Source organism: Triturus cristatus, chromosome 7, assembly GCF_964204655.1.
Source record: "Triturus cristatus chromosome 7, aTriCri1.1, whole genome shotgun sequence".
Lineage (NCBI taxonomy): Eukaryota > Metazoa > Chordata > Amphibia > Caudata > Salamandridae > Triturus > Triturus cristatus.
The window spans coordinates 1,131,196,961-1,131,210,082 of record NC_140590.1 but is presented as its reverse complement, the minus strand read 5'-3'; the positions used below and the strand labels follow the sequence as shown (position 1 = coordinate 1,131,210,082).

General features: G+C 48.7%; 1 protein-coding gene across 1 annotated transcript in view; it reads left to right on the top strand.

Moving 5' to 3' along the window:
* Positions 1-12,814, top strand: part of THOC3 (THO complex subunit 3) — a 71,961-nt gene extending 59,147 nt beyond the window's left edge. The window contains exon 6 of the mRNA XM_085618265.1: positions 11,553-12,814. Coding sequence (XP_085474391.1) covers positions 11,553-11,716 — 164 coding nt within the window. The 3' untranslated portion in view covers positions 11,717-12,814. The remainder of the gene's footprint in view (positions 1-11,552) is intronic.
* The last annotated feature ends 308 nt before the right edge of the window (positions 12,815-13,122 follow it).

The following is a 13,122-nucleotide window of genomic DNA, read 5'->3' as shown; positions in this document are numbered from 1 at the left end:
GCTGGACTGTTCCCATGAGGCACAGGGTCAGACTGATTTGCATATGGCCATGTCTGAACTGGGGTGGCAGAGTGGGATAAAGAACGGTGATGGATCAAACCCAGATCTGTTGACTTGGTGTGAGTGTTTGATTGGTTCTGATGCTCCGTCCATCACCACCCCCTTTTGTCCCGCTTTGTTCGCCATAAATTGGCAGGGTATGCTCAGACGTGAGTCCCTTGCTCACGTTGCCACTGGATTCAAGCAAGCCTGGCTAAAGACGGCTGAAATGCCAGAAACCGGTCCTAGGAAGCTTGTTTCTGGTCCAGGGAAGACATGGCTTGGCAGTCCGGGCTAGACTGTTCCCATGAGGCACAGGGTCAGACTGATTTGCATATGGCCATGTCTGAACTGGGGTGGCAGAGTGGGCTAAAGAACGGTGATGGATCAAACCCAGATCTGTTGACTGGGTGTGAGTGTTTGATTGGTTCTGATGCTCCGTCCATCATCACCCCCTTTTGTACCGCTTTGTTCGCCATAAATTGGCAGGGTATGCTCAGACGTGAGTCCCTTGCTCACTTTGCCACTGGATTCAAGCAAGCCTGGCTGAAGACGGCTGAAATGGCAGAAACCGGTCCTAGGAAGCTTGTTTCTGGTCCAGGGAAGACGTGGCTTGGCAGTTCGGGCTGGACTGTTCCCATGAGGCACAGGGTCAGACTGATTTGCATATGGCCATGTCTGAACTGGGGTGGCAGAGTGGGCTAAAGAACGGTGATGGATCAAACCCATATCTGTTGACTGGGTGTAAGTGTTTGATTGGTTCTGATGCTCCGTCCATCACCACCCCCTTTTGTACCGCTTTGTTCGCCATAAATTGGCAGGGTATGCTCAGACGTGAGTCCCTTGCTCACTTTGCCACTGGATTCAAGCAAGCCTGGCTGAAGACTGCTGAAATGCCAGAAACCGGTCCTAGGAAGCTTGTTTCCGGTCCAGGGAAGACATGGCTTGGCAGTCCGGGCTGGACTGTTCCCATGAGGCACAGGGTCAGACTGATTTGCATATGGCCATGTCTGAACTGGGGTGGCAGAGTGGGCTAAAGAACGGTGATGGATCAAACCCAGATCTGTTGACTGGGTGTGAGTGTTTGATTGGTTCTGATGCTCCGTCCATCACCACCCCCTTTTGTACCGCTTTGTTCGCCATAAATTGGCAGGGTATGCTCAGACGTGAGTCCCTTGCTCACTTTGCCACTGGATTCAAGCAAGCCTGGCTGAAGACGCTGAAATGCCAGAAACCGGTCCTAGGAAGCTTGTTTCCGGTCCAGGGAAGACATGGCTTGGCAATTCGGCTGGACTGTTCCCATGAGGCACACTGTCAGACTGATTTGCATATGGCCATGTCTGAACTGGGGTGGCAGAGTGGGCTAAAGAACGGTGATGGATCAAACCCAGATCTGTTGACTGGGTGTGAGTGTTTGATTGGTTCTGATGCTCCGTTCATCACCACCCCCTTTTGTACCGCAGAGTGCAACTAAGCCACAAAAGTAATCCAGTAAATTGAAGGACAGTTATGTCCTACTTGGACATTATTAAAGGAGTCGCTGCTGAATGATTAGTCTGAAAGAAAGTCACTACCATAAGCCTTTGTTCCTCAGACAGTTTCTTTGTGAAGGCAGCCATTGACAAATTAGCACCAACTCCCAGCTGCTCACTTCCAGAGTTATCCACAGTAACAAGCAATATGGTTAGGACCTGGCAACTTTTATACTTGCACAAGATGGAGTACTACAGCCGCTATGACCCTTGCAGTTGTGAGCTGGGAACACAGACTCCCCACAGTGACACCTGAAGAGCAGAGAGGCAGTAGGGGAGTCATAAGAGTTGTCAAGGATTGGCCCAATTTAAACATCTCATAAGGCCCTGTCTGATGAGAAGTTTGTGGAAGATGTTGACACTGGTTACACAGAACAGATCTACATATACTTCCCAGAGTTTATTGTCTCTTTCTGTGGGCTTCCCTGGTAAAATCCTGCAGCGTTTTTTTTAACATTAACAGAATCACTTGTTCTTACAAGTGCATATTAGATGTAATAGTAAGAGACTTGCGAGACCCTAATAGAGTAGATCCCCCCCCTTATTTCATATTCGCTTACCTAAAAATTGGTTTAAAAAGAAGCTTTATGTAGTCCATCCAGCTGTTATTCCTCGTAGATTTCCACAAAGGGGCAGTATTGGAAGGTGCAACAGTTATTGCAGCTGATAACAGATTGTACCTACCCGTAAACATATCCTAGGGTGGTATCTGTTTGCCCTCAGTTCAACATCATATTTGGCTTACAAATGCTGATACAGGTTTTTTTTTAATGGTGTTAGGACCCTAGTGACTAGACGATGCATTTGTCCACAAGACTGACCTACATTTGTCGCAAAAAAATCTGTGGCCTTGCAGATGCTTTAACAGGGTTTTAGATTTGAAGATCAGTTCATAAGAAAATATTCAGCAAAAACATCTTCATTTAGGAGATGTTGACTGCTGACAAGTTATACAAAATCATTCTCCTTCAGGCAGTCCTCCAGACATCAACATCGAAGCAGGCCAAAGGTGAAAGTCTCAAGACTGGAGTTTTACATGATGAATCACTGCAAAAATCTATTCAAACAACAAATGAACTGTTCTGACTATGCAACGCCCTGACCAAAGACCGTCATCTTTAGATTGCCTTCCTGAAAAGTTTGTAAAACTCTACTTCTAATTCTTGATCCTGGGAATCATATGAGAGGAAAAGACTATAGAGTTTTCAAAAATTGCAGTGAGGATGGTGAGCAAGACTGGCTCAAGCAGAAGCAAAATGTGGGTCTTGGTTCCAGAATCTCAGATGGGTTCTGGCTGCTGTAGTCCCCAACAATGTTATTCATTCGAAATTTTCCAAGGAGTCTGGTAAGAAGCACCATAAAAAGCACAAGAAGTCGAAGTGTCTTGATTCCAGATGACACGGAGCCAGCCGGGCGCCCCCCTGGCGCAGACGGAGCCATTGGACTCCATGCCGTATCCTCAGCCTTATTCCGAGGAGGTAGGTTTGGATGAGGATTGGGAGGGACAGTACGACTTCTTAGAATTCCTGCCTTATACAGAGGAAATGGACTAGGATCTGGGTGATACCAGTGGCCTGGATACCTCCCCAGTGGCATGCTTTCTCCACCTAACCTGGCTAAGGAGGAGGGGGCTTCCTTCGCTATGTTGGTGCATAGGGCTGCGGAGGTCTTGGACCTGCAGCTTCCTACTGTTTGGGTCCAGACCAACATCCTTACAGAGGCCCTTCACCCTGGTGTTTCCACTTCAGAACCCTTGTTGACATTTAATGAGGCCTTAACCAACATTCTTGTGGGCACTTGGTCCAAGCCCAGTATAGGGGCTCCTGTGAATAGAACCATCACCCTCTGCCATCGCCCTAAACCGGGCGACCCAGCTTTCCTCTCCTCTCCCCCGACCCCGAGAGCTTGGTGGTCTAAGCCTCTACTCTCCGTGGCCCTTTCCTTTGCGCACTCCTGGATGGGGGAATACACATTTCGGGATAGTTCTGCAAGAAAATGTACTCTCCACCAGCCTAGCATCGCAGTCGACAAACACTGCATGCCTTTTGGGCCATTACTCCCATTCGCTATGGGAGACAGTTGCTCAAGTGCTACCACAAGTCCCTGAGGAGGCCTAGGCTGTCCTCCCCTAAGCTGTTGTAGATGGGAGGGATGCAGCAAAGTTTGCCGTACGCTGTGGTCTTGACACAAGACTCGCTGGGCGGAGAGATTTCCTCGACGGTGGCCGTTATGCACCACGCCTGGCTTCTCTGGGGATGTCCAATCCAACCGTATGGACATGTCCTTTGATGGCTCTCGTCTCTTCGGAGACAGGGTGGATGCGGCGCTAGATTGCTTTAAAGAGTCACGAGTTACAGCTGAATCCTTGAGCCTCTCAGTATCATCCCGTCCTGCATCCGCCTTTTGCTCCTTTTGTGGCTACAGAAGGGGCTTCCAGCAGCGCCAGCCCTAACCTAGCCAGAGGACTGCACAAGTTGCGCAGCATCTGCTTGGCCTTGGGCACGGCTCGCCCAGACCACGTGGCTTGGGTGGCCAGAGGTCCCAGATCATGGGCGTTCAGTTGTTGGCAGGATACACCATCACTTCCTCCGCTGGTGAGACATCACCTCGTACAGGTGAGTTTTGCAAATAGTCCGAAGGGGCTACTCCCTCCCCTTCGAAACTGCTTCTCCCTCCATACCTCCAATATATGACCAGCTGACGGAGGATCACTTTGATTTGAGAGGAAGTCAAGACACTCATGGCCAAGGGAGCCATAGAGAGGGTCCCCGGGCCGAAATAGGCTGTGGTTGCTATTCCTGCTATTTTCTGGCCCTTAAAAAGGGCGAGGGCCTTTGTCCTGTTCTCGACCTCCTAACCCTCAACTACTTCCTCAGAAAAGAGAAGTTTAAGATGCTTACTCTTGCTCAAATTCAGTCTGACCTGGACCCGGGAGACTGGATGGTAGCGTTGGACTTTCAGGATGCCTATTTCTGTATCCCGTCCTGCCTGCCCATCGTCGCTACCTGCGGTTTATCGTGGGCCACAAGCACTTTCAGTATACCGTGCTTCCCTTTGGCCTTACCAGTGCCCCTTGGGTGTTCACCAAGGTGATGGCGGTGGTCGCAGCTCATCTGCGGAGATCAGGGGTACCAGTCTTCCCCTATCTTGATGACTGGCTGTTGAAGTCGTACTCGCCCCAGACTGTCTTTTCCCACCTCCTCTCTATGGCGAACCTCCTGCATTCACTGAGCATCAGCTTGCCGAAGTCGCACCTGTCTCCCTCTCGGATGCTCCCTTTCACCTGAGCTGTTCTGGACACAGTGCAGTTTTGGGCCCATTCAGGCTATGATACTGATGTTTCAGCCTCTATCCTGGAATTCTGTGAGACTAACTCTTGAGGCTGCTGGGCCTCATGGCCTTCTGCATCATGCTAGTGACACATGGCAGAAGGCATATGCAGGCTGTGCAGTGGGACCTGACATTTTAGTGGGCGCAGCATCAGGGGAATTTCTTCGACATGGTCCAAATCTCGCAGGGAACTGCACGAGACCAGTATTGGTGGCTGATGAACCATGATTGGATCAGAGGCAGACACTTCTCCAACTAGATCTCGCAGTAGTGACAGATGGTTCACTTCTGGGATGAGGAGGCCATATGGGAGGGGTGGATATCAGAAGATTCTGGTCTCCAGCGGAATCTGGACTCCACATCAACATGCTGGCGCTCCGAGCGATCTGATTGTCATTGAAAGTCATCCTACCCTCCATCAAAGGAAGGCTAGTTCAAGTGATCACAGACAAGACCACCGCCAAGTGGTACTGCAACAAACAGAGCAGTGGTGTCGTGAACTCTTTGACAAGAGGCCCTGTGTCTCTGGACATGGCTGGAACAGCAGGATATATCCCTGGTGGTTCAACACCTGGCAGGTTCCCTGAATGCCAGGGCGGGCAAACTCAGCCATCAATGCTTAGCGGATCTCGAGTGGTGTCTCCATCCGGAGGGGGTGCTAGTTCTCTTTCAGCTGTGGGGAGAGCCTTGCTTAGATTTCTTCGCCTCTGCAGAGAATGTGCAGTGTCAGCAGTTTTGCGCGCCTGAGTTTCCAAGACTGCTCTCGCTCAGAGGCGCTTTCTGTCTCGGGTGGAGCTCAGGCCTCCTGTACACCTTTCTGCCCATGCCACTCCTTTCCACAGTTCTTAAGAAGATCACAAACGTTTAGGCCCAAGTCATCCTTTTGGCTCCGCACTGGGCACGGAGTGTTTGGTATCCCAAGCTTCTGCAAATAAGCATAGATTCTCCGATCAGGCTGCCCCTTCGAGGGGATCTTCTGTCGCAGCGGCGGTGGAGGTTCTCCACCTGAACCTGTCAATCTATGCCTTTTTACGTGGAGATTGAGCGGTGGCAGATTCGACCTTCCATCCAGAAGTTTGTAATCTTATTCTGGAAGCCAGGCGTCCCTCCACTACTTGCCCACTTTCTACGCTCCTCCACATCCCTCTAAGGAAGAGGAGCGACTCCACCAGCTTGACCCAAAACGAGCATTGTCGTTCTACCTTGACTGCAAGACAGAGTTCTGGGAGGACGACCAACTATTCGTGAGGTATGTTGGTGTGACGAAAGGTCAGGTGGTGCAGAAAAGGATCATCTCCTGATGAGTCGTTCTCTGCATCAAGATCGCTATGATTTGGCAAAGGAGCAGCCTCCTGAAGGCTTAAGAGCTCATCCACCAGACCTAAAGCTGTTACCACTGCGTTAGCATGTGGAGTTCCAGCCCTGGAAATCTGTCAAGCAGCAATGTGGGCATCCCTGCACATGTTTACCAAGCATTATTGCCTGGACAGCCAGGTCCGTAGGGATGGTCATTTTGTGCGTTCGGTCCTGCTGGACTTTCTAGTCTGAAACCTGTCCGCAGCCCCACCTCAAGGGATGGTATTGCTTGGGTATCGATTCAAAGGTAAGGAATCTGCGGCTAGATGTCTCTATCAGATGGACAAGTTACTTGCCTTTGGTAAAACCTTGTCTGGTAGACACCGTATCTAGGAGCAGATTCCTTACCAAGCCAACTATCCTCCGTGCACTGTGGACAAGTTTATAGGGTCAAGGTTGTTCCCTTTCAGGACTCTAGTTTTTAAATACGCCAGTGTCCGTACTCTTCATGGCTCCACATTTCTGGTGTGGAAAGTCGTTGAAAGTAACTGATGTCAGCACACTAAGGTGGCGCTTATATAGTTGATGCAGATGTCACTTCTGTCACAAACCATGCCAACAATGTCACGCGGAGCCCACTGACACCATCAACCGGCGCACAGGGGTATTGCTCGAAGAAAAATCTTCCGGATTCTGTCTGACGCCTGGGAAATTCAAAGGTGAGGAATCTGCGGCTAGATACTGTCTCTACCAGATATGGCGTTACTGAAGGTAAGTAGCTTGTCCTTTAGCAACAGATCCACCTACATTGCTGCCTTCACAAGGACTGCACTCATTGGCTCCAGGGCTTGTTAACGTCGCCCCTGTTGCCAGTCACTTCCATGTCCATGACCCAACCTTTGTCAACTGCAACTTAGTCTCCGGCCGCCATTGTTGATCGCACACCACATAGTCAACGCTTCTTGGCAATTCTCTTGTCAATGATCACTCAGTTGACTGCACAGTCTAAAGAGCCTCAAACTGCCTGGGGAAGCTCACTAATATCTGACAAGGAAGTGCATACCTCTCGCAGTAAAGTGTGACCAGAACTTCTGAGAAAGCTTCTGGACATCAAGGCAAAGCAAGATTTTATTCCAGGTTCCCTAATGCCCGTGCCTCTTCACAACCTCCACCACCTTCTTCATCCTGCAGCTCCTAATTCATAAACCTCTGCAACTACCTCCAGTACCTGTACTGTGGAAGCCAAGACCTATTCTACGGAGGACAATAAGTCTGAGGAAGAAGTGGTGCTAGAAGTTGAGCCAGCTTGTGGGAGGGTAGAATAAGATGACAGTGCATCTGCATCCAATTCAATATATCACTCTTCACTAATTCTTCACAGCAAATTCAGCACCGGATGATATCGCAAAGTTTTACTCGTTAGTTATGAGAGCATCTAAAGCAGATGAGTTGCACATTTGAGTTGCCGTTCACTACAAAGGGGAGTGCTTTCTTTGTAACTTTTTTGTGACCACCAAGGTGCATATCATAGGCCAAATGTATCTGGAAGAGTGGAAAATCATGCAACCATCCTGGCTGGAAAAAAAAGTGCAAGGTTCTGGATAACACCACTACCTTCTTCATTAGCTATCTAAAATCTGACTTCTGCCTATGGCGGCAGTACAAATGGGATCCCGTAATCCCATGTCTCGATAAACAGCTCTTAATCATAAGGATAGGGGAATGGCAGGTTTGACAAATGAGCATCCAACATGGTGGCCATATTCAGCAAAGGTATGAAGACCTTTGTTATTCTTTGCAGGTATTTCTGCCAAATGTGGGCCGACATGGGATCTTGTCAGGATTTGATCACTGAGGACAAGGCAATGATTAGAAGGATAATCTGCATGAGGGAGAATTTACATTGTCTGCAGTCATCCATGTGGCGTGGATTTAGCCACTGACAACTAACTGCGGCAGTGGTCCACCGTTACCAGGACTAACTCTGGTGCACCGTGCTCTACTTTCCATCACAGTCCTTGGCACTATCCAAGTGCTAAGCAGACTGCAAGGTAAAGAGGAGCTTGTTAGTCAAGATCTCAGGAAACTGCCAAGTGACATTAAGTTTTCATTGTTGCTGACCACCAGGGCTTTGTGGGAAAAGCCTAGAATTCATAAATGGCAGTATATCACATCCTACAGATGCTTGATTGACATGGTAAACAGGGTCACGCTCTAATTTCTTCAGGTACATTCTGAGGTCCCCCTGCAGAATACATCCTGCTAGAATGTTGTCTCCTTTCCCTTCTATAGAAATGGAACTTCTAGGCCATCCACTGATTAATGTAATCCAAAGGATTTTATTTGAGCTTCTTGCTCATAAAATAATTGAAGTTTGGTGTCCAATTTGAAATCTGCAACTTCCGACAAGTAAACTAAAAAGTAGCTTTCTATAGTCCCCATGGAGGAAGTCCTCCAGCTTCACAAAATCGAAACCTTCTTGGTATTATTCAACTTAATATCATATTCTTCAAATACCCCAAATTCCTACACATCAAGGTTACCAGTCGCCATTAACTTTCTGTCATGATCGGGGTTGCGGCAACGCACCTCCGAGAGCGACGAACTCCAAATCCCAGAATCCTCCGTGATTTCCCACCAGGAGAAGACCTTACGTAAACAGGGACGCGAATAAAAGGCGCGTCAACCCGGAAGGCGGGGCCAATGATTCCTGTATCCAGTTCCTATCAAAGGCCCCATCGAGCAGAACCTTGAATCCTTTTGCTCCACCCTTGTTTCCAGCCCCTTCGTACCCGCCGTAGACCCGACGAGAAAAGACCGGACGGAGTTCGCAGAGCTTCCCCCTGGACCAGCAAGGAGGTGAGAGACGGCGGTTGCTTTTCCAAACATCGACCACGCATCACGACGGTGCCTACTTCGTGGTATAACCCCATCCTGACGACCCGGACCGGTATCCTTACCGGCTTGACAGGCGCTCCTCCGCCCCGGATTTCCAGGCGTCGAGTAGCAGCGCCGGCCTGACCTTCAGCATCATCGGCGCTCCTCCGCCCCGGATTTCCAGGCGTTGAGTAGCAGCGCATACATTGGTCCCACGGGCGCTCCTCCGCCCCGGATTTACCGGCGTTGAGTGGTAGCGCCTGCACCCGAGAACACCGGCTTCGCTGGTGTCTCCGAGTTCTCTTTCCGCTTCCGTTTTCCCGTGGATTAACGAGGAAGGCGCGGAAGGGAGTGCTCAGGCGACAACCCTCTAACGGCTCTATCACCGGCTGGCTCCTTAGGTGGCGTGGGGTCAGCTCTCAGGTCGTCTCCCCGTGCCCAAAGAGGGCTCGAACTTGTGGAGAACACCAGGGCCCTACGCGCGCTTACCTGAACCCTAGCAGACACACAGACCTCGGAAGGAAGGAGTACCAGGTCATTCCACCGGTTCCTCCCTTTCTTTCCCTCATCCACCTATCTCCGCGTCCGAGAGTATTACGCATACACCGGACCGGGGACGGATGGGCGGGGGACCCACACATAGCGTCGGCGTCATCCTGAGGAGAGAAATCAAGGGGGACCTTGACACTTTCAAACTGAAATTCTGAACAATCATTTTAACGAAGTGCCTGGTGTTGAGCCTCAATGAGGAGAAGCCCTGTCTCCTCATGTCTGTTCACATCCATTTCTTGGTGGGGGAATCAGAGGCACAAGGGCAGGAAAAGCCTTCCCTTTGGAAGAATAACTCATAAGATTTTATTTGAAGGTATTATTCCAAATGGTGCATTCCCTCTCATTTCCAGGTTTCAAGTTGCTTGTGGGGTTATCATTGCTCATCCCTCTTATGCTTACTGCTGCCTCGACAGACATGAGCCACTACCAGGAGACCAGGACAGATGTTTGCTTTGTTCGATCTGGTAAAGGCCACACCTTGAAAGAAAGTGGCCCTTCTGTGGTTATGTGGGAGTTTAACCTCTCCATAGGTCTTCCATTGCAGTTGCAGGGTGCCCACTTAGTCATTATGATGGGTGCAATGAAAGGCTGAGTGCTCATCTTGCAGCATAAGCATTGTCCACTAGGGGATTATGAACAGGCCAGGAAACGCACCTGCATGCTAATGTTCTGGAGCTGATGGCCATCAAGGGGTGCCAGCAGGCATTTCTGATCACATCCAAAGGAAGGGAACTGGACCATCTTTCCTGTTGGTGGAATTTGAGGTTATCTTGTATGGACAATGCCGCATGGCATACTACTGAGGACAGAACACCTTCTGGGGGGGGGGGGGCAGAAACATTTAGGCCGATAAGCTGAGCAGATTGACAGGAGACTTGAAAGCGGGAACTGGACCAGGCGATACTGAACAAAGTGTTTCTCTGCTGGGGCAAGACACATCTGGTTCTCTGCCACAGAGACCAATGGGAAATGTCAGTCCTGTAACAGTGTATGGCATAGACAACTACGGGTGAGTTAGGACATATTTTTGAAAAGTTGCTACAGGACATTTGGATATGGTTGTCTGCCATTTCCTCTCACTTGAGGACCATCCGGAAGATAAAATGGGTGCTATATCAAATTATCCTAAACTCTAGAGTACTGAGGTAATATTGGTTTGATAGACCTACGGCACCCAGTGAAGCACCTCCCATCTGTCGGAACTCATGTCCTCACCTCCTGTCCAGATGCGAGGGTCAGATGCTCCTGCATCATTTTGCGCCCATGCGCTTGACGGCCTGGCTCCTAAATGCATTTGCTCCCCATTCTGGTGGAGTTTCAACAACTCCTCCCACGGGCCACAGCGCGATCCACAACGCAGATGTATCCAGCCAAGTGGAAGAGGTGTTGTGTCTCCTGTTCACTGTTAGGTCCCCATCCATTTTCGTTGCTCCCACACAAGATCCCATTATCCAAATGAGGATTCAGGTTTACTTTGAGAGTTCAGCTGCTGGCCTTTTCTAGGTTTGGCAATCAGCTGAAGACTTGCCCCTTTTCCTTCACTAAGTTGTTAATTAGTTTTGGGGCAGACTCTCCTATCCCTCCTCCGTTCACACTCATTCTTTGAATTCTGAGATACAGTAGACTCCTGGGGGTGTGGAGTTCAGAGCAAATTCACCTAATTTGCTGTAGATTGAATGTTTTTAGTTAGTTTCATGTGCTAGTAAACACACCCCATTTTAAAGCCTTTTTGACGTACTAATGGTATTTACTACTATTGGAAATCGCAATGAAACTGTAAAAGAAACATACACTTGAGAATGTAGTTACCTGTAAGTAACATGTTTTGTTTGTTCATAACAGTGAATGTACTTACTTGACACTTGACCCTCCATTGAACGCTGGTTGTTTGTGCATTAATGTGTGTTTTCTTTTTAATTGATGCAGGTGAGAAGCTCTGTGAGGTACAGTGTGAATCACCCACCTTCACGGTGGCTTGGCACCCTAAACGCCCCCTGTTGGCCTTTGCATGCGATGACAAGGATGGCAAATATGATAGCAATCGGGAAGCTGGCACCGTCAAGTTGTTTGGGCTTCCGAATGACTCTTAAGAGACAATGACAGACTCTACGTGCATCTCTCAGATTCAGCAGGTGTAGAGCCTAGAACCTGTGAAAGCGCAAAGGCTTGTAACATGCTAGAAATGCTTACAAGGAGGCAAGATCATGGGAAGGTTTCCCTGGAACATTTTGATATCTGTGCTTGGTCTCCAAGGGATGTTGCTGAACACTTTGAACTCCTCTTCGAAAGAAAACTGTGTAAGCTGTGAACCTGGGATGTTTAATATTTGACGGTCACCCCAATAGGACTTTTTTGTCACAAAGAGCCATGGTGACCAGTTCTGGTAATTGCTGGATGTAACTAGACATGGACTCGAGAACTCTTAGTTTACAAATCCCCGGTCTTAAACTAGGAAGCAGCAGAAGACTGGCAGTAGGCTTGGAAAAGACACTTCATTCCAACCCTTCAATGCAGACGTGAGCTGCAAGCAGGCATATATTATGTTCAGTATTCTGCTTTCAGAACACGTCTGTGATTTTAGAAGGGTAGACTCGGAGGTGGGTTTGTTTCATTTTTGTATTCACTTTTGATAAGAATAAATCGCTATAATGTGTGAACTGCTAGTGATGTCTGTGCTGTTACTGGATGTGCTCTTGGACAGGCGGCTCTCTTGATGTTGAGAGGTTGTGATCTTCCAGTTATTAGAATTTGGATTTATTGGGAGATCTCCTGTGAGTTCCTTGGAAAAAATACATGCAAGCCTTCCACGTTATCCATACAAAACCCTTTCCTTCCTGTTATAAGCTCGCCCTCCTTATGTCCTGTATAAGCTTCATTCAAAACTGATTTACTTAGGAGTTAGATCTGTGAAACATAATTACCTCTAGTCACTGAATTGATCCTGAAAATTATAGATCTACAAGCCAAAATCAGTACAGAGGAGATATTTGTCTCTGTGCTGTGCCTTAGCCTGAGCCCAGCTGCTGGCCAGGTGCATCTGATAAGAGGTGTACCCCAAGTTCTTCCTAGCTGTTCATTTCAGGCAGAAATCACCCTTTCACCCTCTCAGCAAAGATGTGATATTGCCTGTTCTCTAATGTTGGATTTGTGTTTTGTATGCTGTATCTTTAGTAAAGAGCCTGATTGTTTACTGTCTAAGTGTATGGCTCTTTTTGGTTCCTGAGTTTTGGGCTCCAACATGCATCTTTGTCACCATGTTTAGCTGGTGCAATCTGGCAAATATTGTGAGCCCTGCCTGTGCCTAACCACTTCTCATTGGACCTGTGCTTCTTCCCTTTCTTTCCCATCCTGACCTCTATCTCCTTCACCTACTGCCACGTGGCACCCACAGTCATTCGACCCACAAAGACATTCCTACCTAGTCATCCCTGGGCTGAGACCTTTCATGGAGCTGTGACTTGTGTCCGGTGCATAGAGGAAGACCTGTGATGATGCT